The sequence below is a fragment of the Diorhabda carinulata genome, chromosome X (genome assembly GCF_026250575.1).
Source record: "Diorhabda carinulata isolate Delta chromosome X, icDioCari1.1, whole genome shotgun sequence".
Taxonomy (NCBI): Eukaryota; Metazoa; Arthropoda; class Insecta; order Coleoptera; family Chrysomelidae; genus Diorhabda; species Diorhabda carinulata.
Genome location: NC_079472.1, coordinates 26579341 through 26607200, shown reverse-complemented (window position 1 = coordinate 26607200; position 27860 = coordinate 26579341). Strand labels below are relative to the sequence as shown.

The 27860-nt window shown below is 30.4% G+C and overlaps 2 protein-coding genes across 2 annotated transcripts in view; one reads left to right on the top strand and one right to left on the bottom strand.

The window, feature by feature from the left end:
* LOC130901946 (FMRFamide-related peptides) overlaps positions 1–5052 on the top strand; it is a 57906-nt gene extending 52854 nt beyond the window's left edge. The window contains exon 3 of the mRNA XM_057813661.1: positions 835–5052. Within this exon, the coding sequence (XP_057669644.1) occupies positions 835–1118 (284 nt within the window). The 3' untranslated portion in view covers positions 1119–5052. The remainder of the gene's footprint in view (positions 1–834) is intronic.
* A 1952-nt stretch (positions 5053–7004) lies between these two features.
* LOC130901945 (CD151 antigen) lies at positions 7005–21677 on the bottom strand. Its single transcript, XM_057813660.1, has 6 exons — positions 21436–21677; positions 15032–15116; positions 14567–14758; positions 12376–12545; positions 11204–11426; positions 7005–9924 (listed from the first exon to the last, which is right to left on the bottom strand). The coding sequence occupies exons 2-6, from the start codon at positions 15107–15109 to the stop codon at positions 9877–9879; spliced, it is 711 nt and encodes a 236-aa protein (XP_057669643.1). The 5' UTR covers positions 15110–15116; positions 21436–21677; the 3' UTR covers positions 7005–9876.
* Positions 21678–27860: the final 6183 nt, after the last annotated feature.

The window sequence follows — 27860 nt, the reverse complement described above, 5'->3', positions numbered from 1 at the left end:
GTTATTAATCCTCCCAATCTTGTCTGTGTTGATTATTCGGTGCAATTAATTTTATCTTTCCTATTCATAGCGGGTGCAAATCTACGTGTGAATTTCTGCTGAACATTCAGAAGTCTTCACACTCATCTGCGGTAACCGAACTGTTCATGAGCTATTTGCTAAATACTACCTACGCTGATGCCCAATTCTTCAGGTATAATGCGTACAGTACTGCCTTGATCTTGATGAAGTTTTTTTACAGTGGGGACGTTGTCATCGGTAATACTTGTTCTGGGGCGCCGCGTACGTGGCAGGTTTGCCAGCACTTCTCGGCTTTTTCGGAAACCAGAGTCTTGAAGAGGAACTCATCTCCAAATTGCTCGAATAAATTTTGATAAACTGCCGCGGATTTCACATTATCTTTGATCAAAAAACGAATAATGATATGTTGCGCAACAGATACTGGTACGTTCTTATCGCTGATGGCTGTAAGTTCACTAAAAAGCGAACATCCAGTGCAGCCACTTTTATAACACTAAATTTTTCGTTTATTCAAAAATTCCGGTTTATATTTGAACCACCCTCGTATTTTCTCTATTATTTTGTCATTATGTGGTAATATTCACAAATAAACTATGCGGGATTATAAAATACAGTTGTGTTAATATGAGGGTTATGAATTTTGAAGATCCTTTTAAATCGAAATTCAAAATAATGAATATTCGATATTCTCTTGATTGTATGTATATCTATAGATTTTTATTATAAAATTTTCTTGATTTTAGGTTTCTTCTGATTGAACATATTATATAATTCTTTTAAAAAATTTGAAAACTAATATTTTATATCTTATAGGTCGTGCTTTTCAAAATCATGGTGAACCTATTCGTTATAAACGTTCCGTATCTTCTCGACAAGAAGAGAATTCTGAAAAACCTGGTAACGAGAATCCTAAATGGCGTAGAGATATCTTCCTCAGATTTGGAAAAAGTCCATCTTTCTTGCGCTACGGAAGGAAGTATGAATCTATAGAGAGTCTGCCTTCAATTTTTAACGCAAACCAACAGCTCGGTGTTTTGTTGGCCAGACTTCTAGCCAGTAGAGAAGGAGGAAGGAACCCTTACGATAATGTCGCATAACGGAATCACAAGGCTGAATATTTTCTCGTAAAAGAGACCTAAACCTTATAGATACTCTATAAAAATGTTTTGGCTAATCTAAAATCAAAAAGGTATATAACTTGTTATTTGATCATTTACTGAATTTACTCCAATATCTTCCTGATTCCAATCAATGTATCTTGATGTTTTGGGATCAGACAGTAGTTACTTCATAATAAAAAATATTCCATAGCTCAAAATTATGGAAATAACAGTGCCATAATGTAATGGGTAGTGTATTCTAAAGAAATTGTAGGAAATTGTTTATTTAACATTTGAGTTGATCAGATAATGTTAGTAAATCTTTAGGTATTCTCGATAAAAATCAGGAGAACCGTCACTATTGGTATGAATCTTTTCGAGTATATTTTGATTTCTACTACCTCGAAAAAAATATCATTTAGTAAATTCCATCGACTTGAAAGTTTTATTTCGATGCTGTTATTAATGTCTTGAGCAAATAGTTCAATCGTTTATACAATAGATACAGATCCATAATGCATTTAATGTTATTGTAGTTTTCCAGATTTTATTATTCCAGAAGATGTAACAATTAAAGAGAGTGATTTTGAGAAAGTTATTTCTTTTCTTGACAATTTCCACCAAGTACTTTTTTTTATATACCATCTATCCCATTTAAATTCAATTTTTCTCTATATTGATTGATGCACTCTTATTTTTTGGTTGTAATTTTTCAGTAATGTTCTAAAAATTTTGATTTGTACCTACTTCTCGTATAAATTTCTTGTCACTTCTTATTTTTCACGTAGCTTTTGTTGACTCAGCTCACTAAGATTGCATTTTTTTTCTTTTTTATGTCTACAGCTCATCCATGAAGTAAAATAGTTTCTATCTTACAAGAGCAACCTTCTACAAATATTCTAATAATATTACTACTATAATATTACAATTGATTTCAAAGTAAACTGTATGTAATATAGCTAAAACCTTCCTTTCTCCATAGAAATCTCTAGATACTAATTGTATCTTGTGCATAACTCCTGAGTCTTAAGTTGAAATAATTTCCATTTATTTTATAGATATTTGTTTAGTTCCAATGTTTTTCAACAAAATAATTGAAATCAAGATAAGATTGAACGATTGAAGTAACATCAGTAAAAATCATAATAAATGTATTTATTTTCAAAATACTCAAGGTTATTGGAAAATAAATAATTGAACCACTTTTCTCCTAAAACAAAACGTCGTCAATTATTTTAGTACAACTGATTTACAAATGAAAATTCTCAAAATAAGACTTCTCTGTAGTTTTTCAATGATCTTGGGGTAAACTTTTGTATGTTCCATCCTCTATTATATAGGTTGATGCTATAATTGAATGTTTATACAGAATTGTCTTTTATTTGAAACAAATATTTCCAAATACAGGGCAAATCTTTTGAAGCATAATTTTATTCTGCTGTTGTACATTAGGGAAATGTCCTCAGTTTACCGAGTTTATTACTTCTTGTCCCTATAGAACATAAATTATAGAAAATCTCTCAGTTTAATTTTCTTAATAGCAGCAATTGTAAATTATCAAATGAGATAGGAAGTTCTTATTTGTCTATAATATTTTATAATGAAGCTTTGTAAAATTAACGAATCTCAAGGGATCTGGTCATATGCTATTAGATTAAATTGTGATATTCACTACCCTGGAATGTAATGAGACATCAAAAATGTATAGGTAGCATAACGATTATGACCGTAATATATAGGACAGAATTTGAAGAGTTATGACATTAAATATTCATTGAAATGATTTGATATTAAAAATTTAAAAAAATTAATTCTACATTAGACATAATAATTCCCTAATCTAATCACGACACATCTCACTGGGACTACCTCAAGTATCAACTTTAACATTTTTATCATTCAATATATATATTCGGTGCTTGCTTACATTTAACAACGGTGAACACAAATATAGTATAATAAGCAGCGAATATTCTTTTCTACATACGGTAAAAGATACGATAAGTATGATTCACAACTTCAGACTTAATGTCTACTACCATACAAAAATAGAGAGTTAACGTAGAAATCATTTACTCCACTTACCCGAACAAATTGTGCTAAAGAAATATATTTCCTGAAGAAGATCTCCAAATATAGTTCTCTTGAGTTTACATTAGTCCTATATTAGACTAAGGAAGTTCTATAATTTAAGTGAAAATAATTCTAGATGCACCTTAGAATCTAGGAACACGTGAATTTCATCCTCAGAAGAACAATTCAAGCAAATTTCAAAATCGAGGATTTATTAGTAAAACAGATGAATGCGGAATATTGGGGCTGATTTTTAATTAACTTGACAATGCGTCTGCTAATAACAATTCTTTTAAAAATATGTGATGGTCAAAACTTTCCATAAGGAGTTTTATGGAGCAGGTTCCATAAGTTCCACTACTAATTGATTCTCCATCACGACTCAATTTTGAACAACAATTGAGATTACATATATAAACATATTGAACTCGTTTTAGACTGAATACCAGAACGTTGACTGGCAAATCGTTTGCTCTGGTTAACTCCAGAACAAGTTCCAGCATCGTTAAACATAATATCAAATCCTATTTTGGTCATTTACGAATAGGACAAGTATTTTTGGTATCCACAATATCCAAATGTTGCAAACCAGCGTTTCCAAATCATATATTGGAATTGAATTTCATTCTATATTTCCGATTATTATATGTTCGGAAATATACATCAGTGTCCCTTAATTTTTTTTTATTTTACAAATTTTCTTTCATATCTCCAGATCAATTGCTGAAATAGGAGCTCAGTAGATTGATAGTTGTCTGACTAAGGAGTAAGTTCTCTCAACAGTTAATGAATTGACACTCTATACTGTTTCTCTATCTTTATCCAGTTTTCAACAAGTTCATTCGATCATCATTATTCTTATAGTTTCTTTCGTCAGTTGTCAAATTTCAAAATCACCATTGACAGAATCTAGATTTCTAAATTCAATATAATTTGAGATATCTTTTGTTCTACGGAAAGTTGACCAAATGGAGTATCGTATCCTCTCTTTTAATATTTCATCTAGACCTAATGAAAATTTAAGACTAAAAAATTCTCTATCTGTCCTAAAAAGTATGAGTGAACCTAAGACCTCAAGTTTTCTCCATTTTCATAACAAAATTCGAGTCATATTACAACAGCGATAAAAAATATGGAAATATTCCAAAAAGGAACAATACACCTATATATTCCAAAAAGATATTGCTTTGGAAAGATTTTTCTTATTCAATCTATTTCAACAAAATGGATGAATCTGATCTTTTTGAGAGTGTAGTAATCCAAGGGCAAATCTAAAGCAGGTATTTTCAAAACGACGAAAACACGAAAATTACAACAGAATTAAAAAACATGGTGATGGAATCATCACTTATTAACATACTGTTTTTCCTCGACACTAACCTTTATCGTTAATTTCGACGGAAACAAATATCTATATTATAGTTAGATGCTTTCTTTCGTTGTGTATTCATAACTATGCGTAGTCCATTGCATTTCGTCGAATAATACTAGGAATATCGTTTTGATGTGAAGCGAGAATCCTTACTTTTATGTCTTATAAATAAGCTGAAATAAAAATTCATATTCTATGAACTGATAACTCATACCAATTTTATTTTCACTTATACGTTTTTCGAAGATTTGTCTTGTATGGTATATTGTGTACATCTCTATAAAATCAATGTTGAATAATTTATGTGATATTATTTTATTTTGGTTTAGGTCTATTAATATTTACTCGAATACTACACATATTCAATTGTGGCTGGACAATTGTATGATGTGAAAATTATTATTGATGTAATGTTTTCTGTATTTGAATTTATTCGTTGTAAATATTCAACCTCTCTTAGAAAAATAAAAAGGCATTATATTTACAAATATATTTTGTTATTTGATTACCAAACCATTTATTATCCTTACAATAGAAACAAGTAAAAAGTCGTCGCACTTTCGTTGCTAGAGACTATAGCGCATTTTTTACCGTCAGTAAATACTAACAAAAATCTTAATTTATAAAAGGAATTTTCCAATAATTTGACGTCCATTGAAGCCTTTTGACGTCTATTGATGTCAATTCATGTCATTTGATGTCTTTTGGCTAATGAGATCATATTTTGATTGATTTAATTAAATTTTTTTTAATAATGCCCAAAATGTCTTTCGTTTCGGCACATTTATAGCATATTTATTTTCGGTAATAAAAATTGAATATGAAAGTAAATTAAAATGGTTTGAAACAAGATATTAACTGATCTTGTCATTTTCCTGTCAAATAATGATAAAATATATTGACAGTGATAGTTTGAATGGAATTTGATAGAAACTTGATGAGACATATTCTCGTAAAATTGATAGAAGCTGTGTTTTAACATATAAACTATAAATATTTGAAGCTTGCCAACTGTTGGTTTGGTGTGGCTTTCATTTTTCATAGATTTGTTGATTAATTGAAAAAGTTTCGCAATTCGATAACCAAATTCTGTTGGATGAAGAAATTATTGTTGAAGCTTCTTTCCAGACATAACAATCAAAATTTTTTTGACGACAAGAAACACTACTCTGAATTTTGACCTCTCAACAGTTAGAGATATAGATTAGAGATAACAATCCAGAGTTCTTATGAGGTACAATATCTGAATTGGGTTCAAACAGGTTTTTTTCCACACCATCTCTGACGTTTTGCAAAATATTACGTTATTGATATAGATTCCTTTCAGACCTAATCTCATCCTGTGATTTCTTAAGCTGTAGTGTCCTGCGAGGAAGCTAGTAAAAGATTCTTCTTGATTTTACTAAGATATAAATGCTCTTTGGATCTGTAATTTTCGAAAGAACTAAAAAAGTCTTTGCAGATATCTAGCCCGGTAAAAAACCTCTTACCAAAACTGTCTCTTTATTATGATACAGAAACGTAGATATGTATGTTCAAAGAAACTCTTTTTCCACCTTCAGTTTGTGACATAGGAACTCATTGTTTTGCCTATGAATAAATTCTCTCAACAGCTAAATTATTAACTCTTCACAACTGTTTCTCTATTTTGGCCTAAAATATGATATTAATTCATCTTTGTTCACTTTTTGGCAAGTTTCTTGGATCTATTTATTCTATTATCATTATTATTCATATAGTTCCATGGACACGTCAAGAAGCACTACTTTTGAAAGTTATGTTTTCGTCTCACATTTTAGTACAACCAAAAAAAGAAGTTGTATAAGTAGGATTTCCAAATTTGCAACGATTTGATTAACTTTTGTTTTACGTAAAATGGACCGATGTGGTGGTTTTTCGTAGCAAATAATTCCTTACGAATTTCTAACTGGGTATTCTTATGTTCTGCTTAACACTACAAGCGCTGCATAGTTTGGTGGCCTGGTGAGGTGGAGGTAAAAATTGGAAATAACTAGAACACGTTTAGATACAACGCAAATGTTCGTTATTTTGAAGATGACAAGGTAATTGAACTAAAAGTTGCTTTTGAAAAGAATAATCGCGATAGGCTAATATACCCGAAGTCCGAAGTATACTATAGTGGACACAGAAGCTTGATTATAGTCAAAGATTTAGAGTGACTAATTGTGATTTGATAAACCACTTTTAATTATATCTGGAGGTATGCGAAGAGAAGAAATAAATCTGTTCGTGATCAGTAGCAAACCAAAACTGGAAATACCGTTTGGATGGCATAAAATTATTTAATGTGGACTTCGTTTTTGAATTTACAAAGAGAAGCATTGTAAGGATATCGGATATCGTTTGAACATGGTGATTTTGAGTTTTAGGTTGCTGTTGATGAAGGTTTTAAGGAGTCAGAAAGCAAAAAAAATGTCTAGCCTCTGCACAAGTGATAAACATTTATTATATATACTTTTACAAAGAGATCTGCTTCAATATTTCGTTGAACATACATAAATTCACCTTCAGTTACAAATATCTGAAAACAGCAACATCTATACTGATCTTTAAAAATATTAGAAACTCTAAATAGTCTTAAATAAAAAGAATGAACAATTGTCTTCTTATAAATATATTTTGTACTTTAGTATTGATAATATTCATATATGTTGAAAAATATTTTTTATTATAATATGTGCTAGTCCAAGTATCTATAAATGCATGTTAGTATATTCTATAAACATTGAATAGTGGTGGTGTCTTAGACTAGTGAAAAATATGCATCGTATATTTCATCTAAAATTTAACGAAAATTTTTCCTGTAAAGTCCATTGATGTACGAATTAAATTTTAATCTACTTTGTGGTGCAACATTTCAAATGAAGAATTGTGGTCTTTGTTTTGAATAAATAGTCTTCATTGTCATGAAATGAAACACAAATTTATTCACTGGTTTATCGACAAACACAATACAGAACACACTGAGAGTCAATTCTTATGAAAAATTATCTTCGATTGGCTAAATGTAGAAAATATGCTGTATGGGTGCTTCGAAGTTTCTAAAACTATTCTGTGGATCTTATTCAAGAATTTGGGATGCGAATTCGCAAATAATTTTGAATACTATGCTTTATTTGAGCAGAAGCACTAGCGATGAAGCTTCTATACAGGGTGAATATCAATCAAAACCAAAGCAAGATTTCCGTGACTGCAAGTAAGTAATTAGATGTTTAGGAATTGTGTATTGATACTGTTTACTAGCTTCAGCGAGTATTATACATTTGCAATTTTCAAATGATTCTACCAGAGGAATGGATTAGTCAAGAATATCAAAATTTTATGAAACTTGATTCTATAAGAAGTGTACGAAGTTTTGTGCTCAGTGAACATATGTAATATGTATGTTGGATACTATTAATATTTATTTCAATCCTTCAACAATTGGATATGAATATAGGTTAATAAACATTGTATGAATTGTTTTATAATCCATATTATCAATGTTGACATTTTCATGGTATGTCTCAGTGCTTCCACAGTTACCTGTTGTTAAAAATACATTGCGGATCTCCACAAGTTGAGCTCTAGAATATTAACAATACCAACTATTTGTTAATCTTAAAGTTTATAAATTATTGTAATCATTTTTATTACGAGCACACTTTTTTAGATCTTAATAATCATATTTGTTTATTTAATACACGATGGTACTGATAATGTTAAAATTAATATGATTAAAGAGAAGGAAATAATTTCTGTTATAAATGAATGGAAACAATTACCATTTTTTTAGTTGAAATATAATACTGAATTCTAGAAGTTTCAATATTATGATAATTAAAATGAATTGGATTGAAAATGGTTTCTATATTATTTTAGGTAGGTTTTGTTTTTAAACTCTTATTATTTGCTTTAATTGGGAACAAGCGTCGACAGTTGTTTCATTTCAATAGCAAATAAACGATAGGTGTCTCTCAAGTTTCCAAAAAAAAAAAAAATACATTCTGAGAAGGATAAGACATAACGCTCTCATTCATAAATGGAATAGGAATCAATTGAAAATAGAAATTTATATTTTCCGAGTTGTAGAATCTAAGTATTCAGATAAATGCGAATAGGAAAATACACATATTTACAGTATGTTTTATTATAAACATAAAATTTAAATGTTTTTGCATAATAGAATATTATGTTCACATTTTCTTGAAATTTAGTATATTTAATTTATGAACTTATCGTGTACAAGGAGAGGAACAGAATTTTGCTGTAGAAATATATGTTTATTTAAACATACATAACCTCGCATCAACTACTAAGAGTTATTAGCAGGGGAGACATTCACAACATAGTACTAGTGTTTATAATAATGAGACATTAGATTTTAGATATCAAATTTGTGTCTTTAAGATAACATAGCACTTTGTTTCCGGATGAAGAAAGAATTGATTTCAAATTTTTTCTTAGCTTATAGCGTCTTCTGTGAATCTTGTTTGGTATGTTTGACATAAAGACGCCGTTTTATTTGTTAGAGGATATTGATGTGTTCAAGAGTCTACTTCTTCTTTGCCTTTCACTCCCTATGTGACGATATAAGATCTGTTAGTGTGCTTGATGAATTATATACGATTAGGGAATTTTTTCTATTCTGCACATTTTTAGAGCATGGAATATAGCAAATGCTTCTCCAGTGTAAATACTACATTTGTTAGGTAGACGCCGGGCATTACAAATATAAGCAGTAGCATTTCCTGATGTTGTTTTGGGTGCATCGTTATAAATGATACTGAACTTGGAATATTTTTATACCAATTCATTGAAGGATATTTGTATCTGGGAGGGAGTTGCAGTTTGTTTTTGATAGAGATGTTTCTATATAAGGTATTTGAATGATTCAACTCAGGTACATTATTCAGTTATGCAATCTGCTATTTTTTATTAATATTTTCCTGGATTGAAGTTATCGCGTGCATTAATTTATGTGAAAATTTGATAAAAATCTTGATAAGTTGTTGTCTTCTTCATAATTTTATTGTTTTACTTTCTGAAGATAAGATATTTGAATACAGTACTTCGAGAGCTGATCGTTTTTAACAAAGTATATATGCATTTGTCAATTTTCTGATAAACCAGTGTATTATTAAGCAGTTACCTACATAATTTGATTCAAATAACTCGATGAATATTCTAATGGAAGAAATTAATTATTCTTGATTACCACAATTAAGTACAGAACAAAATGATCACATATAAATGGATTCAATAATTCATTCGTTATAACTTCACTGATTTGACGATGGCAATCGCGGTTTATTCCAATGATTTGAACAGGTAACATGAGAACACCATGCCCAAAATCTGAAAATTCAATAGACTCATTAATCACCTTTTAAAATCTTACTTTGCTTGAAAAACATCGTACACCACGCTTTAATAGTAAAAGGTGTCAATTTTTATATACCACCCTATATATTTCACGTTCAATTTCAATATATAAATCAAACAAATTCTCCAGTGGGATCGGACACATTAAGCCTTAAATGGAAAATAGGATTAAGCAATATCTTCTAACATCACTCAATAAGCCGTGTGATTGAAACACAGATGGCGCTGTCATTGTTAAATCTATATGACGTTTATGAAGTAGTTAGTTAGAAAAAAGTGACAACCGTCGAAGTAACACTACTTTTTTATATTTTCAAAGAATTAGATTTGCTGCTGCAAATCAGCAGTTACTGAAAGGCAAAAGACAAATCCTTCTTCAAGCACGACATTGAGAATTTAGAGACGCGTTGGAATAATTTTATTGCTCTTGGACGAGATTACATTGAGGAATAAAATTGATTTTTGACAAAAAATGTGTTTTTCATAGGTAGTCACACGACTTATTGAATGAAGGGGGTTTAACTAAGTTTCCAAAAATCTTTTTCTTTCTTTTTAGTACTTCTAAATGAATAAACATTTCAAAAAACGTCTGCCATAAGCTTTCTACTCGTAGTTAAAAACTTGATTATAAACAATCGGTTTTAGATGTCTTAGCTACTGTCTAACTGGGAGAATGTGATTTGGTGAAGCTCGTTTCTAAAGGCGGAAATATAGAGGATGGTATGTTTATAAATTGAGACATTGAGTTGGTATATAGTTACATTTTAAATAAACACCAATGGAATACTGTAATATTATAATGTATAGCTCAGCATTTTTTCCAAATGCAGTATTCCTCGCTTCTGTGATCGTTACAAAATACCTTTATGGTAATTTTTTTTGCTCCTTCTTGGAAATTTTGATTATCAAATTGGAATAGAATTCTCTTCTCTGTTTTTCAAATCAAAAACGTTACAATCATTAAGTTTAGAATATGATATATAGATATAACCGTCGGGACTGTTGGGTACTGGTGCAGTTAACAGTTCTATTATGTATTGTCTATCAGTTATAAGTTAGATAATATATTCTAATTTAAGACCTTTTACTCTGTTTAGTACACTCGTTTTTACTTCCTAAACCAATATCTGCATTGAAAAAATAATGAAACAGAGAGAATGGAAGCAAACCAGTTGGTATCCAATTAAAATAACTCAACATTTTAAGCAGAAATTTGCATCATAACATATGTTAAAAATAGTGTAGCACTTACCATAAGACAAGAAACTACAATTCCAGCAGTACCTATGACAACAGCGTGCGCTTTGACAAAATTTTTGGTAACTCCTAGGCATCCGTCTTGATTAATTGTGAATTCATTATTTCCTTCAACACTGTTACATGGAACTGCTATGCCATTAGCTGTCATTTTACAACAAGATCTAGGTATGTTATTTTGCCAATCTTGGTAACCATATATTCCACAACATTTCAATCTAGACTCAAAGAAAATGATTAATGAGTATCTTCGAATATGAAAAATAAGAAACAAAAAAAATCATAAGTAGAGAATTTGGAAGTTGATTAATTTCACGGTTGTTGAATTAAACAAAAATGTTGAATGCTTATCTGTTCCTCGACACCATCTCTTGCAAATAAAAAAAAACTATTTAGAATGCCAATCGGCCTGCTACGTTTGCTCTTGAATATTTTTTCTATTTCTTCAATTAATTATTGTGGAGTTACATACATACAAAATGTAGTGCTTACAAAATTGCTTCTTCATAGTACTCAGTGATTTTTTCAATCTTATTCCTTAAAGCAAATTTTGTTAACACATTCCCGTGTAAATTCGTATTTTCATATTTTAGTGCCTAAGCTTCTTCTTATCCCGATCTTTTCTACCTACCCTTTTCCTCTTTAGTAGTTTCCAACCATAATTCAGTGTTTTTCTTCATTTTATTTTTTAAAGTACCAAAACCAAGCCTACAATAGCTACACCACTTTATCATCAACAGCGGCAACTCCACAATTTAACCACAGTTGGGCTCCAACCATCACTTCAGATAAGTTCCATTTCTTATATGAAGTATATTTGTAAGTTGTTTTGCATTTATATGCTATGTATTACTCAATCAAAACGAATTTAATTGCTTTTCTATAAATCTATTATTACTGAAACTTTTTTTATTGTTCTTATCGTATTCGGAGATTTTTTTTAATAAATTTGTTCATTTCAAAGGCATTCTCCATTTTTCTTTAATTCAAAAGCTAGTAGTTTGTTCATCTCATCCAGAAGGAGACCTTGAGGTTATAATACTCGAAAACAAATTGAGGAATATATTGAGATTTGCTTGTTATAACTGTGATATATTTGTAATTTTGTGAAAGAATGTATCAGTGTGAAATAGATCTAATAAATCCAAATTGGATTTAAATACTTACTGAATCTGGGTTTGATCCCATGCATCTGTTACAGCTTTATTATTTCCATAATCTCTTAGTGAGCTCTCCATTCCAATTCTTATTGTATTATCTATTTTACCACGGAAGACATAACCTAATATTCCTCCGACAAGCATTGTGACGAAAATCAAGAAAAGAATGATGAAGTACTGAAATTTTAGAAGCATATTTAATTAGATATCTTAATAATGGATCGTATTTGTTGTTGATGTTTTATGGAAACTCTTCGTGAGATTAATATGAAACTAATAAGTGAATATTTTATGAGACTTCTTATCATATGAATGAAATAATAATTTATATACTAATAGTCGGAAACAGAATTCACGTAAATAAATTACATAAATCTGTGGAAGTTACTTAAACAATATAGTATGGTCTTCGATTGGCGAACCCCTTATCTTTAATTATGGGTATAATATCAAAAAACTACATTACAAAATGATTAAATAACATCATCCATTTATCACGTGTTCTTCATGCAATTCCAGGCACACTTTAAGAATTTGCCACAAATTATATTAAGGATTTGTATCGATTTCAAACATATTATAATAATATGAGTATTTGAAAGAGAAAACTTACACTTTTAGTTACGTCTTTAATAATACTCAACTTATAATCAATTGCTCAAACAATCACTCAAATTGATGTGAATGACTTGAAAGGTCACTGATTTTTCTGCAAGCAGCTTACTCAAATTTGACACTTTCTCCTAATTGAATTAAAGAGCTCGTAAGTACGCGTTGATATACTTTTTAAACGACACACTTGTGTCAAATAATTGTTTTTCAACAATTATAATCAGAATTATTTTTCACAGTACATATTTAGAACTAAAGAGGTTGAGGCAGAACTTCTTGTTTTCTATTTATTAAATTAAATTGTTTCTGAGAATAAAAATAAATAGAGACAAAATCCAGGGAATATGTGAAAATTTGTACCCTTTTGAGTAATATTTAATTCCAGAATTCAGCAAAAGCCGACGAAATATAATTGAATTTACGAACCTCTAAAAGTAGTTTTGAAATTAAACAGTTTTTAGTTACTGCTGATACCTCACATTTCATAATAAGCTCTTTGCGGGTAATATTTTTCTTCTTTGAATAATATCGATTTTGAGAGAGGACTATTTTTGGAAAATAAACTTTTGCTACGTTTATTATTTGAAGTTGCACGACATGATGTTTTAAAAGAGTATTCGTTTTTGTATTCAAATATTTGTGGTAGTTTCTCAAATAGAAATAGCGTTTTTAAAAAGAAGTCGTATCGGAAGTTCCGGGAAACAGTCGTTTTATGTAAGCAGAAATCGTTATGGGTTTCTATGATCGATAAAAGTTCCATTGACTTCCTACTTGCTATAAGTTTCCGAAAAAGATTGTGTACTAAATAATTTTTCAAACCTTTATGAATATATACTCAAACTTTGTTTTGCTTATTTTCATTTATAAAAATTCGAATTTATATACGTCTTCATTAACCGTCAAATTAATAGACAGTGAAATTCTCATTAACTCAATGCATATCGTAACGATATTATGGGTACAAATAATTTAATATCTACCAGTCTCTCTAATTTTTGTGCCTGATGGTTTCATTACAATTTTAATGAACAAAAGAGCTGGAGCCATCTTTCTAAACAGAAGGATGAAAATCACCAGAATCTAACAACTCAAATTTTTTTTAGTGGTCCTCCAAGGTACTGGAAGTCATACCCATCCATTTCGAAAGAGTTAGTTGAAGCTAATCATCGGGTTGATTATACTGAACACGGCAAAGCATCTCAAAACGATGGGCATCACGCATCTAAATCAGATGAAGAGACTTTATGCTTATCTCTAGCTGCTCTTAATGTTTATGTTCAAGAAAATTCTATATGAACAATGTATCATATGGGTTTAATAGATTTGGAACGGAAATTATTTTGTTTGCATATGTTTTTTTGTATATATTCGGACACAATATATTTCTTCCAAAAACCCTTCTATTTGTTAATGCCTTAATAGAAATTTTCACTTTTTTGCGATTCTGTTTCAAAATAATTATAAAAAGATAGATAGCTGAATTAAGTACTATATTATGATTGTTGTATCCTGTTCTGAAATATCGGAAAAAGATATATTAATAGCATTGTTATCATTATTACATTCATGAAATTTTTATCACTTACTATGACTAGCATACATCGAACTTCCTTCACCGATCCCACGCAACCAAGACATGAAATGAATGTGACTAATATTCCAGTAGCCAGTAATATATAAGCCGCTCCAGCATACAGATTCGTTCCAAGAAGTTCATTGGCGAAAGATTTATCAACAATCGTCCAAATTCCAATGGAAACTACTACAATCCCTCCCAACTGCAAACATTAATGTATTGTTTAAAATAGTGGATAATAATTAAGAGATGGAAACTAATATTTTAATTCGTAGATCTTTGCATCTATATTTCAATGAATAAAATTCTTGAATTGTAGTTTTAATTGGATGAAAAACTGACGGAAATATGAAATTATGAGAAACATTATTTTATTATTATCCAATGTGTTACGTTTCATGTTTTATTCATATATGAAAATCCTCCACATTTTGATGAAATATCTGAAAGGTACTTGAAAAATGAATATACTCACAAATATAATGAAGTTTACAATGAATAAACTGTACTTTATAAAATTTCCACAGCCATCCATTTTTGTTCCCCAACCCATTTTGTATCTGAAACAATTCGATTTCCTTATCAAATTTCATATTGACGAATAATTTTTTTTCCATAAAAGTGATCTATAAAACAATATATTTTTTTTTCGTCAATTTGCAGCAATTTCTCAACTTTTATATTGATGTAAATCATAAATAATATGTACTTGCGTCATAAAATGGATGATTCATATGAATGGTAGAATAATAATTATATATTTAATGAGTAATCTATGTAATGAAATAGTATGGTAACAGTATGGTAATTGAATTTCCATGTCACAGCAATGGGTTTTCTCCACAAATAAATTGTTTTATTCATTTACAAAAATTTACAGAATGATTTGTTGACGCTGTTTTTTTGTTTTTTGATACAGTAACTACTGGAAATAAAAAATTTAAAGCTCAATGAGAACATCTGCAGAAGAAGAATGGATGTGTTAGTTGTAGAAGTCATCACCTCTTAGAAGTGGAGAGAGCAGTAGTGCACAGACTGATAATTAATTAACCGCCCAACTTCTCATTTGAAGATGTTATACATCGTTACAGTTTAATAAGATCAAAGACCAGCTATCTTCAGTTTTACATATGTCGAAAAAAAGGTGAACAGCCTCAAATGTTTTCCAAACATTTTTTTGCAGTGCCTCCAAAGATGGTTTAGTGATTAGTAGCGGAAAATATTTAGGAGCGTGAATTTGCCAGGCGTTTAAGATCAGTTACTTTGAGAGTGATCGGGTTGTTGGATCATATAAAGTTAAGCCACATATTTTTACTCAGTATACTACAGCGTTAAGAAGACTAAGAGAGTTGAGGGCTGATTGGTTTGCGTACTATATATACAATATGTTTTGATCTTCCTGTCTACCGTTCATAATGAAAGATACCAGTTACAGCTGGGTAACAGTCTGCTTTGTTTTGAGGAAAATTTAATAGTACTAGCAATGTAATTAAGTAACGTAGCCTGACCATCTAGATCGTCCGTTCTGTTTCTAATTAATCATATCTGGATTATGGGAGACTGTTGCATTCGCAATATCTTCCACAAACCTTTGCAGCGCTTTTTCTTGAAGTAGACGCCAACTTTATCGAAACTGAATCCCATCAATGGATATTCAAGAAATCTCCAGTCATAACAAATTATTGAGCCAGCTTCCTCAATTACTGTCAATAATTTAATATGTATTTGTTTCAGTACCCAAACGGTAATATAAAATACTGGCTAACAGTTATGAATTATTCGTACATGAAAAACTTGAGCTTTCGGTTAGTCCCTTAAATTTTGTAAAAATTTTAGTTTTAGTGTTGAATAGTTTTCTAAAATTAGAAGCATTATATAATATTAAATTCTTCTAATTTTTTGAACACGAATTGAAAAAGTATTGATATATCGTTGCAGTCTGTTAAATTTCTATAAAAAAAAATTGGTATTGTCCATAAGAAATGTCATATTTTTAATGAATTTTTTTTTGTTTTCAATATAATATAATTTATCTTGTCAAGGCAGAGATATGAAAAAGAGGGCCTTGGTAATAAAGTCTATAATTTATTGTTTCGGATTTACACAAATGTTCTTGATGATAATGGGTTGAAAACAAGAAATAATCTTTTATTATAGATCAAGTTCATTCTTACAATAACCAAATCAAAACATGGGGACACCTTTGAGATAAAAAAAATTATAACTATATATATTATGATTGTGACCCAGTTTTACGCGCCACACCTTTGGAATTTTACGTAAATTCTAGAAATGTCACATTTCATTTAATGAGTTAATCGGTTCGTTGAATCTAAATAAAAAATATAAAAAAAATTCCAATAATTTTTTGTATCAATCCAATCACAATTTACAAAAAGAATAATAAAAACCAGGAGTAATGCCGCGTTCTTAAACTAAATCAAATGTATGAATTTCTTATAAATTTATTTTTAATTAATAATGTAATTACCTTTTCAACATTATTTTGTCAAATATTGTGCTAATTTGCAATGAAACATCTATAAAAATCTATTGGCTTTTGAGTTAATTATCTCGAGATGACATGTTGGACGTTTCCCAAATTCAATAATTTTTTAAAGGTCCGTTTTGTACATTGCTTTCTTAAATTGTCGTGTTGCTGATTAACGCCTCTCTCTTTGACAAACTCCCGATACTTTACGATTAATGTTGGTTTTACTTGATCCAATTATTCACTATAAAGATCTTCATTACGAGTACGTCTAATTTTCAGTACTTCAAAATGACTAATTCTGCACTAAGAACTAAAAAGAATTTTTTGGAATGTGAATCCGTAATCCCAGTATTTCGGAACGATTCATTCAAATAAGTTTTCCGTTACGAATTATTATAATGGACCCTCTTTTCTTCTCTAATCAAAACGCGATCACAAAACGGTTCTGTATCGTGCCGTCTATGCAATATGATGCATGTGATGGATCGGTTTTCATGGTTATGAGGGATGAATTGCTCTATGGTTGATGGTGTTTATGAGCTACTCGATTGTTTAATGTGAATTTGTTTGGATTTTCATACTGTGGGAGCTTTTGTCTTGCCGGGAACGTTTTTCGTCTCCTCTACTATTAATCCCAGTTTTAATTCGAGGTATGTATGAGAACTTCTAATTTGCTTATCGAATGAAATAAAAAATGTATATAAACAATTTTTTAGACAACCAAGCTGAAGACACGAAATTTGAAGCTTTTGAAATGTATTTTTGCTATTCATTGAATAATGGTTTTTAGTTCTAAATCAGATGAAGAGACTTTATGTTTGTCTCCTACTGCTTATTGTTTATGCTTAAAAAAATGGGAGATTTTATCTTGCCAGGGATGTTTTTCGCCTTCTCTACTATTAAACCCAGTTTTATTTCGAAACCCTTCTACTGTCCTATTTTTTCTAACCATATTAATTTCTTAACAATTTTTGATATTGTAGTTGATGTAATACCAAAATTACAAAATCTTTAGTTCTCTTCAGATTATTAAACACGCTGCCGATTTTCATTTTACTCGGTTTGTAATGTTTCAGAGATAATCTGCTTTTCCAAGGAAATAAAAGGTACTCTATGATATCAACTATAACTTCCCATTCCCTTTTGGAACGTCGTTTCACATTTGTGACACTAAATTCACAAGTTGTCAGTGTTCGTTGTTGTACTTGAAGCATTTTTATCATAGCTCCATTTTGCCACTTCGTAAACAAAAACGTGTTGAACTTTAATATTTCTTGCATTATATCTCAAACGTTCATATAATGAATAAAAAAAATACAAAACAAAATGAAATAGTAATGTCAAGACCATAACTGTTCAATCTAGTCCGCAATGTAATGAGAGAAATTACATTGTAATCTTACTAAAATATTTTTTATGTCACTTACATAGAATATAGAGGGATATCCGCTCAATAGTTTCAGAAAAATTGTGAGAGTAATTTATTAATTTGAAATTTTCATGCAATGTCTTTGAGTCCTACTGCATTAAACATGGGTCTACAGTCAAAAGGATTTATTATTTGCATATAAAACGACTAACATAACAAAGTTCCTGCTAACATATAAAAATTAGTTTTTGTTGGGCAGTTATCACAAATAGAATTATCCGATGAAGTCAACGAGGGAACCATGAGTTACAATTTGTCCGCCGTGCAACTAACTCGCTGATATCAGATTTATGAAAGACTAATCCCAATCGCTCAAAAATAAATTTCAATAATTAGAAGTGCCATACAAGAAAACTTTCAAGTTAAAGATTTGAAATGAAGAATCAACAACAACAGGAACAAAATTAAATTCCAATAAAGAATTGATAATCAGCAAGTTTTCCATTTATTACCATTATTGTATTACTCAGATAATATCAATGTTGAAAATATGAATATATTGAGGGTACCCTCAACTCTTTTGTGCGCCCTAGCCGGCAATATATTATAAAAAAAAATCGATTCCTTATGCTTGAATAGTGGATTAGGTCATCGCTATCCACGTTATAATGTTATTGCAAATTACCTAGCAACTATCATAACAATCAAATAGTACGGTGAAAATTTGTCAACTCCAACCACGGTCAAACGATAAGACATTTGAAAGGAAAGAACAAATTATAAATCAATCGATCTTATTAACAGAATAGAGCAGTTTTAATCAATAAGAGATAAGTTTCGATGTGCTCTCCTTTAGAGAAACTATCACTTAATAAAAATATTGAATACATTTATTGATACAGATGAATCAAATTCTGTACCAGTTGTTTACACTAATAGATTTTCGCGAATTTGATTTTCTTTCCCTTATTGGGAATGTTTGAACTGCTATGTACGGTCTATGATTCCTCACACCCCTTTGAATACCTATTTATGTCTGCGGTCTACCAATCCTATACACTACTGCTATCTTGTTCATGTGCTAAATCCATGTGTTTCTCTGTTTACTTCTCAATTTAATGATTCCTTTCGTCTCCCTTTCGTGCCTTATGACTGTGTTCCTTTTTAAATCTCTCAAACTGTGTCTTGAGATTTTTTTGAATTGTTTTAAGTCGGATACTTGGGGGTACATATACAACGACTGTTAATAACATAACATCTGCTTACTTGACCTTAATAATACCCATTATTCACAGCAATGATTAATGAATTCCGTTTATTACTACTGTCAGATGATTCCTTGTTTTATCTATATTATATTGTTTCATTACAAAAAAATCAATTTTTATAATTTGATTATTTAAAAACACTCAGATAATTCAATATATATATATATATATATATATATATATATATATATATATATATATATATATATATATATATATATATATATATATAAAGTTGATTTTATTGGACCAGATTCGAATCTGGGACCTTCAGTTTGAAGGCACGTAGCATTAACATTGAGCATGTGTTTCTCAACGTATCGTGTTTTCTGGATTAATTTATGAATAAATTACCTTTAGTAACAATATTTTGACTCAAACATTAGTGTATGCTTAGATTTATCAGTGTTTTGATATCTTGTGTTAAATTATGTTAAAAAATCAAAATAAGAACGGTTATAGAAAGTGAGAGTGACTTTTCTTCAGCACCCCTAGAAATTAGAGAAGCTGCTGAAGTCGTCTTATCGAATTTACTGTCGAAAAAGTCAAGGAAAGTATATAATAAAAGCTTCAACAAAAATATTTACTAGTCGTGAATGAAGTATAGTGTGTTACTCGGTGATTTATAAACTACACCCCGTGAATAATAACCTCCATTATACACTCGTGAATATACTATTAATCTATTCTCCATTATTTAAAAAGATGTAAATCTATGAAAATATGTGAATTAACTAAAGCAGATATCCAGTTTTCAGTTGTATTATGAGGTACAAAGACAATAAGAAGATATTATTGATCATAGACCATTTATTCGATAGGAATTACACTGACAAACCTATCCATGCCACATCATCATCTGATCTTTTTCTCATGCTACTACACCATAAGAAACTGGGCTCAGAATATGAGGCAATAAATACTAGAAAATAATCACTAATGCCACCAAACAATAATTATCAAATTATTCAATCTCAGCCTTATATAAACGAAACTATATCAGGAGTTGGTGCTACTAACTGCAGTTGTAGGAAGAATGGATATAAATCGCAATGCTGTTCTTGAATCTTAACTGTATATAGTGAATAGAATAAAAAAGTAATAAAGAGATAGAGCTAAGTAATGGAAGCAACTTCAAGATTGTATAGTTAAAAGCTTATTGCGAATGATATAAAGAAGAAGAAAAATAGGTAAAGTAAATATCCAATGTTGAATGTAACTAATTTGAGACCTAAGATAAATGCAAATATGTACATATATTCTGACCATATAAACGACGAAGAACTCCAATGTTATGTTGAAATACTGAATACTAATAAATCATAAGAAATTAGTTTCATTATCTTCAGATTATCAACAAAAATTATTATTATTATTATTTATAAAATATTATTAGTTGATTCTACGAATAATTCTGTGAAATCAAATTTTAATTTTCCCTTTTTAAATTAGGAGAAAAATAAATGATACTGTATGTAACAGTTTACTACTGACAGTAATTTATCAACAACAATCTGAAAGTTTGTATCATACACGATAACAAACAGCATAAAACAGGTGAATTGTTTTTCCCATATTGGCGGGAAACTGAACATTCTTCAACAGTACAAAATTTATAGTGAAAGAATATTTTAAATTGTATACTTAAAAGTGTTTATTATTCATATCAATAATAAAAACTATCGAATTTTTCTTTCATTCTCGTAAAAACCTCGACCTACTTAAAACAAAACAAGTCTCTACACTACCTTTGTCTATGTTCAATCCACGCGAGTCAATTACTTCAGAACAAGTTGTATAACTGGAATTCACTTATTCGATCAAATATAAAGAAATTTCTATTACAGCATTCGCCAATGAGGTAACCCACGTTCGCACTTTTCGGGAATGATCTACAAACCTTAAATAATATGAAAATATTGCGTGTTCTCCTACTACGAATCATTACTTCTCTTTAATACATTTCGTGGGAACGAGTTAGTACGGTGTTGCCCATGGTTGGAGTTGGATTTCTTCTATAATAAATCATCAACTGACCATCGTTCGCAAGAGAACGATGAGAACAATAAAAGCAATACAGGAAAATTTGGCATAAATGTTTTAATTTAAACAATTATAAATAATAAGTTCATAGATTAAGTGAATATGTATTTGTTTTTTTGGTATTAAATTATATTTATTGCGCTTTCTAAAATCGAGCGTATACTACCAAAATGATCGTATAATTCTGGTTTAGAGTTGAAATCATGTAACTAGTGTGTGTGGTGCTACTAATTCTTATAGCTACTGGAATTTCGCCTAGTACCTTGTATCACATTCTCAGATGAAGGCTTTAAGTATTATGATTATTGTTGTCAAAGTAGTATCCCAGTAGTACCCCAGCTCAAAAAATCCAATTAAATTTGTCTCCAAAAGTCGAATTTGATACCAACATGACCATAGGCAGAGTCAAAGGCAAAACCTTATCAAAACCCAACCACAAAAAAATTTTATTCGTAGTATGAACGATAATATTATGATCTAGATACGTAACTAGAAATTGGGGGCTAAGGAGTAACAATCAATAGTTTCTTGAACAGGGTTACTAAATTCTAAATTTTATTTTCATAGTTCGGTTATTCAATAAAAACGATACCTATATACTTTTAAACTTTCTTTCTTCCATAATAGGTCGAACGCTTGTTCATTATTCGATATCTTTCCTCATCCTGGCTCTAGATTGTCACTTCGTGTCATTCTTGGTCGACCCTAGCTATAGCCTGTCATTCCACTTATATATTGGTTCCAGTGTTCCAGAGTTTTTCCCGAGATCTGCATGGGATTTTCATCTCTGTGGTCTCCAAGACTTGTTCCGTTACTGATGTATCTGGTGTTGTTTCTGTTATATAGGTAGTTGTCGCTTTATATTTTCGTAGCTTTGTTTCTTGCCTTAGGTGTTTGTTCGGCCATATTATGTTCTGAAGACGTCCCGCGACCTTATTCAATCTAGCTACTTTTTACCTTATCTTCTACGTCTCGTTAACTGGTTATATACATTCCAAAGTACATGTATATTGATTCTCTGTTGTTTTGTTTGATCTTCTACTCGTAGTTCTAATTTGCATCTAATAGGCTGATTAAAGACAGAGAATTATCCGATCAAACTCATTCCACTCCCTCTAATATTCTTCAGGAATAGCTTGTGAATATTGGAAAGGTATTGAGATTAATCTTTAATTAAATTTATATATATGTAATTTGATATTATATATCGTTACAAATTTTGCGTCTTTACAATTTATTCATTCTCCAAACCAAAAGGGACTAAAATTAGGTCTCTTGATTTATGAAACGTGTCACTTTTCAATATTTTAAAATTTTTGTCAATTTTATACACGGCTACAAATTGAAAATGATTTAATAACCATTTTGATTGAAAATATCACTTTATATTTCATAATATATGTTTGCTCTTTCATCTTCTAAAACATCTATTCATCACAAGATGACAAGATAACTGAATTTTCAAGACAACGATGCGTACAATTTTGTGTTCTAATATTTACACTACCAATACAAGCTTATCACAACGTAAATGTGTAATACTAGTAATTAATTTTGTGATAAAATATAACCAGTATTAAAAAATATTAAAAGATGTTCAATGTTTTCCTTCCTTAGGTTGTTGACTATTATTTCAAGTAATTAATAAACCAATCGATATCATATTTTCAATGTATAAGAAATATTTGAATAGCTGACAACAATGTATGAGTGGAACGCGAGTGCATGGTTAAGTGTGAACACTCCCTTCCATCATAACTTAGTCGGTTGCGGAAGACGGTTCACCTGCTTCTGTTAGAGATGGGAAATAATTATTCAATTACTATCTATGTATAACAGTAAATATATATAATTCTACAGCATGTATGAAATATTCAGAAGTATACATGCTTTGAGAATTAATACAAATGTACATTTCAGTCATTTCCAATAGCTGAATATATATTAAATAAATGACATTAATTCGCAGATACAAATTATTGTAGAAAGTCTTTTGTAATAGGTCTCTTAATTTAATGCCTTTCAACCAATGTTTTCAATGAAGATTTGGAACTTGAGATATAAATATTCAGAAAAAGTTATGTTATATTGGAAAAACTGTGAATGCAAGTAGTAGTAATATCAAAAGAATGGCAAAGAGTTCGAAAACTGTTGACAATTTAATACCAAACGGAGTGAAAAGTACCAAAATTGGGGTATGTGCAGTGAACGACGACTCTCGATTTAATGAAAAGCTTCACCAAGAAATAAGTCATTAGGTAAATCCAGTGAAATAATAAGAGGGGGAGACTTAAATGGCAGAATTGGTCCAAAACCCAGTTTTGGAAAAATTATGGCAACAGACGCAGAATAGACAGAGAGAGAGAGAGAGAGAGATAGAAAGAGAGAGAGGGAGAGAGGAAGAGGAAAATGAATGATTCACTTCATACTAAATTGAATTATGTCAACCTCCGGTAGATTGTTGAATTCTGACAAAGAATAATGTCTTTCAAGCAGAAACGCCTTTGTCAATTTCGGGAACTGATTAAATGAATTTGTCATTTTTAATTCTGAAGGAAGCTGATTAAATAATTTCTTAGCACTGAAGATGGAGTAATTTGTTACCAGACCAGAAGTGGTTATTGTTAAGTAAATGTCCAAATGTTTTTATCTAGTAGGGTAGCTATCGATAATTCTAAAATGAAAAGAGCAGGGAGAGTTAAAATTTTGTTCTAGTACTTAAACCATAAATGTGAAGAATAGCTTTTTTTGGTAATTTGAAGATAGATTCAAAGAGGTTCGATTAACGAGTAGTAAGTTGTTAAAGCAGTACGAGAAAAGAGCTGTTTAGACACAGATTCAATTGCAAAACATGCAAAAAATAATTTTTTTGCTACGGTCTCCACAAGTAAAGACCAATGAAGGGCACCGTCAATATGTAGACCTAGAAACTTGATCGAATTTAAGGATCGTATTGAGTTATTGTTGGGTCTTGGAGGCTGTAAAACTCCTTTGTAGGAAAAAACTAAAGTTTTCTCAGGGTTTAAACAGAGACAGCTCGCGACAGACCAGGACATATTAGTAATGAAATTTTTGGTCATGGTAGAATGTAAAGCTTGTATATCTGGAACACTCCAGGTTACACTAGTGTCATCAAATCAAGTGAATTTACCATTAATTCGTAAGTCTGTGACATCATTCATGAATATTAAAAAAATATTTGGACCTAATTTGAACCCTGAGGTACATCGCTGTCAACTGGTAAATTACTCAAAAGTTTATCATGAGCTTCTACCAGTTGTTTTCTACATTCAAGGTAAGATACAAACCATTTTAAAGGAACACCTCGGATACCATAATACTCTAGTTTGTTAATCAGAATTTCATGAGGAACACAATCGAAGGTCTTAGCGAAATCACAAAAAACCGAAGTCGTTTAAAATTGAATATTAAATGAGGTATACACTTCATTAAAAACAGAAAACATAGCGTCATTAGTGCATATATTAGGTAGAAAACCAAATTTTATGTTTACAAAGACGGTTTTTCATTATTCTTCCAATTATCTTTGATAAGATTGCTAATAATGCAATGGGACGATAGTTACTAGTGTTATCTATCTCTCTACCCTTGTGCAGGGAATCATCTAGGAAAAAGCTCCTTTTCAGAAGTTTTGTTGATTGGACAACATAAAACGTTAATCAGCACTTCTGGAAATTGAAAAAAAATAACTATTTACAGGTCTAAGGAAGAGACTGTCAGTAATTCTTTTATAAGGAATAAGAAAAGAAAGAGCACCACGGAAATATTTTAGGGCTAATATTCTTACTAACGTCACGAAATAATTGTTAAGTTCGTTTAGGTCGAGGTCAATAGTATTTGATGAACGCGTTTTGTTTTTCAATAATTAACTTATGCATATAAAACGTACTTAGAATGAATGGAATCTCTTGATCCACAAATTTACTTGAATAATACAAGGAATTTCAAATCTATGATAGACTACATAATATTAATGCAAAATACCACATTTAGATATCGCAAGATGTGGTAGTGACCACTATCTGTTGAAGGTAAGGGATTCCCCATCAAAACTGGACCAGAGCATTTCAATCCATCGGAACATTGCAGAAACATAGAGCACATATATTATAACCCGGAGAAATCTATATACTGTCTATTTAAAGTAGCATAAGCAATAGTCAGGTGAAACATCAGATACAAAGAGAATGGATAGTGAGAAAGAAAGTACAAAAGAGTTGAAACATATCTTGATAAGACCAAAAGCACAGAAAGCTGAAAATTACCAAGCTCACTACAGTTAATATCTCATAATAATTCATTGATAAACTAGAAGCTTCTGCAATTTCTTACAAGACCAAAAAAAAATTGAAGAGCCCGAACATATAAACAACACAGTTGTTCTAACAACACTCTTTAGAAATGTAAAATGCTAGCAATGGTTCAGATAACTAATAAAGAATATGTAGATTATATGACAAAGTGCTCTAAATGAGAATAGGACAAAAGTCTGCTGAAGACCGAGCTTAAGAACAGGATGGATATCAAACAGAAAGATCAAAAGTCGATCACCTATTTTGTTTTACACAAATCCTTGAAAAGTGAGAACCGTAAAAATGGAAGTCCACTGATAATTTGAATACTTGAAAAATACTCACGATAGCGTACTACTTGTCAAACTATTTGACTCTGGAACAATAAACAATAATGTTACGATTATAAAGGATGTTGACGAAATTTATAATAACGCCTATATAGAAATAAGAATTGGAAAATCACTCTCCAGTGATTTAAATGCAAACAAGGAATTAAAATATGAATGTTGTTTATATCACACATTTCCAAAATATTTTCATGAAAACCTCTATTATATTGGAAACGTGAATGAGAAATGGAAGTCAAGAAAAATATACCCCAGCAAAATATGCCGCCACTACACATCAGTCAAACCGTAGAATGTCATGGAAAATGCTAATATACATTTGCGTATGAAGATTACAAGTGCAATATCAATACTACACAGAGTTTTATGGCACTGCCACAATAGGCAACGGATTTGTAGTATTATAGAAAGCATTGACGGGAGTGAAATAGAGAAGTTAAAAGAGAAACATATACTAACTACTTAATTGATGAGCCGTAGGCAGATTATGATTAGAAAGGACAACTGATAACCGCATTCGAGAACTTATGGGTATCATTCGTTTAATAGTTGATGATATAAGAATAAAGCACTAAAATGATATGGTAATAAATGGTTACGTCTACCGAATAAGGAACAAGAAACTGTAAAAATAAATTATTCATTGGAATCCAGCGAAAAGAGCACGCAAAAGCTGGCTAGAAGCATAAATAAGAAGATAAGAGCTGATAATAGAAGAGGATTTCGGGCTGAACAGAAATTCGTGGCGACTGGGTTTTGAAAGACGACTGTTATATACGAGGGTTAACATTTTCCTCATTATATTTAGCTCCTGAATTTTATTTAATGTATATTTTATACGGGTACGTGCGGTGGATAGGGAAATAAAAATCGTAAAAAAAATAATGAAGTGGATTCCGCAGAAGAACAGAAAGAGAGGAAAACCAAGATTATAATGGATCCATAGCATAAGGAAATTGATGATTGTAATAAATCTGAACGATAAGAACTGAAGCTAGGGGAGAGAGTGGCAATTAGGCATCGGACAATTGAACCTATTTTATATATTTGTAAAGTTAAAAGAGAAAATGAAACATATAATTCAATCAGTTTATTTTGTTTTACGTCCTATAATTGTTTTTCAAGCTTGATTGATTATGCGATGGGTATTAGAAGTAAGGTCTCTATGAAATACTTTTCTAGTAAATTTAATTAATCACTGCCCTAATTATAATAGATGTTAGTTATTTTGTAACTAGTGAGATTTTATCAAAACAACTCTAGCCTCAAAATGTGGGTAACTACCTCCACAATAACATGACACACCAGTATATGAATGCAATATAAATACTATACTTTGACCATCTAGTGTACGATGTTTTCACTAAAAACTGGTTGGATTTTACGTAGAAACTATTGTTGATGTGTTCGACAATGCGATACGATGAGTCAAATATGCAAGGTTACCTCGAAATCAAATTATGTTAA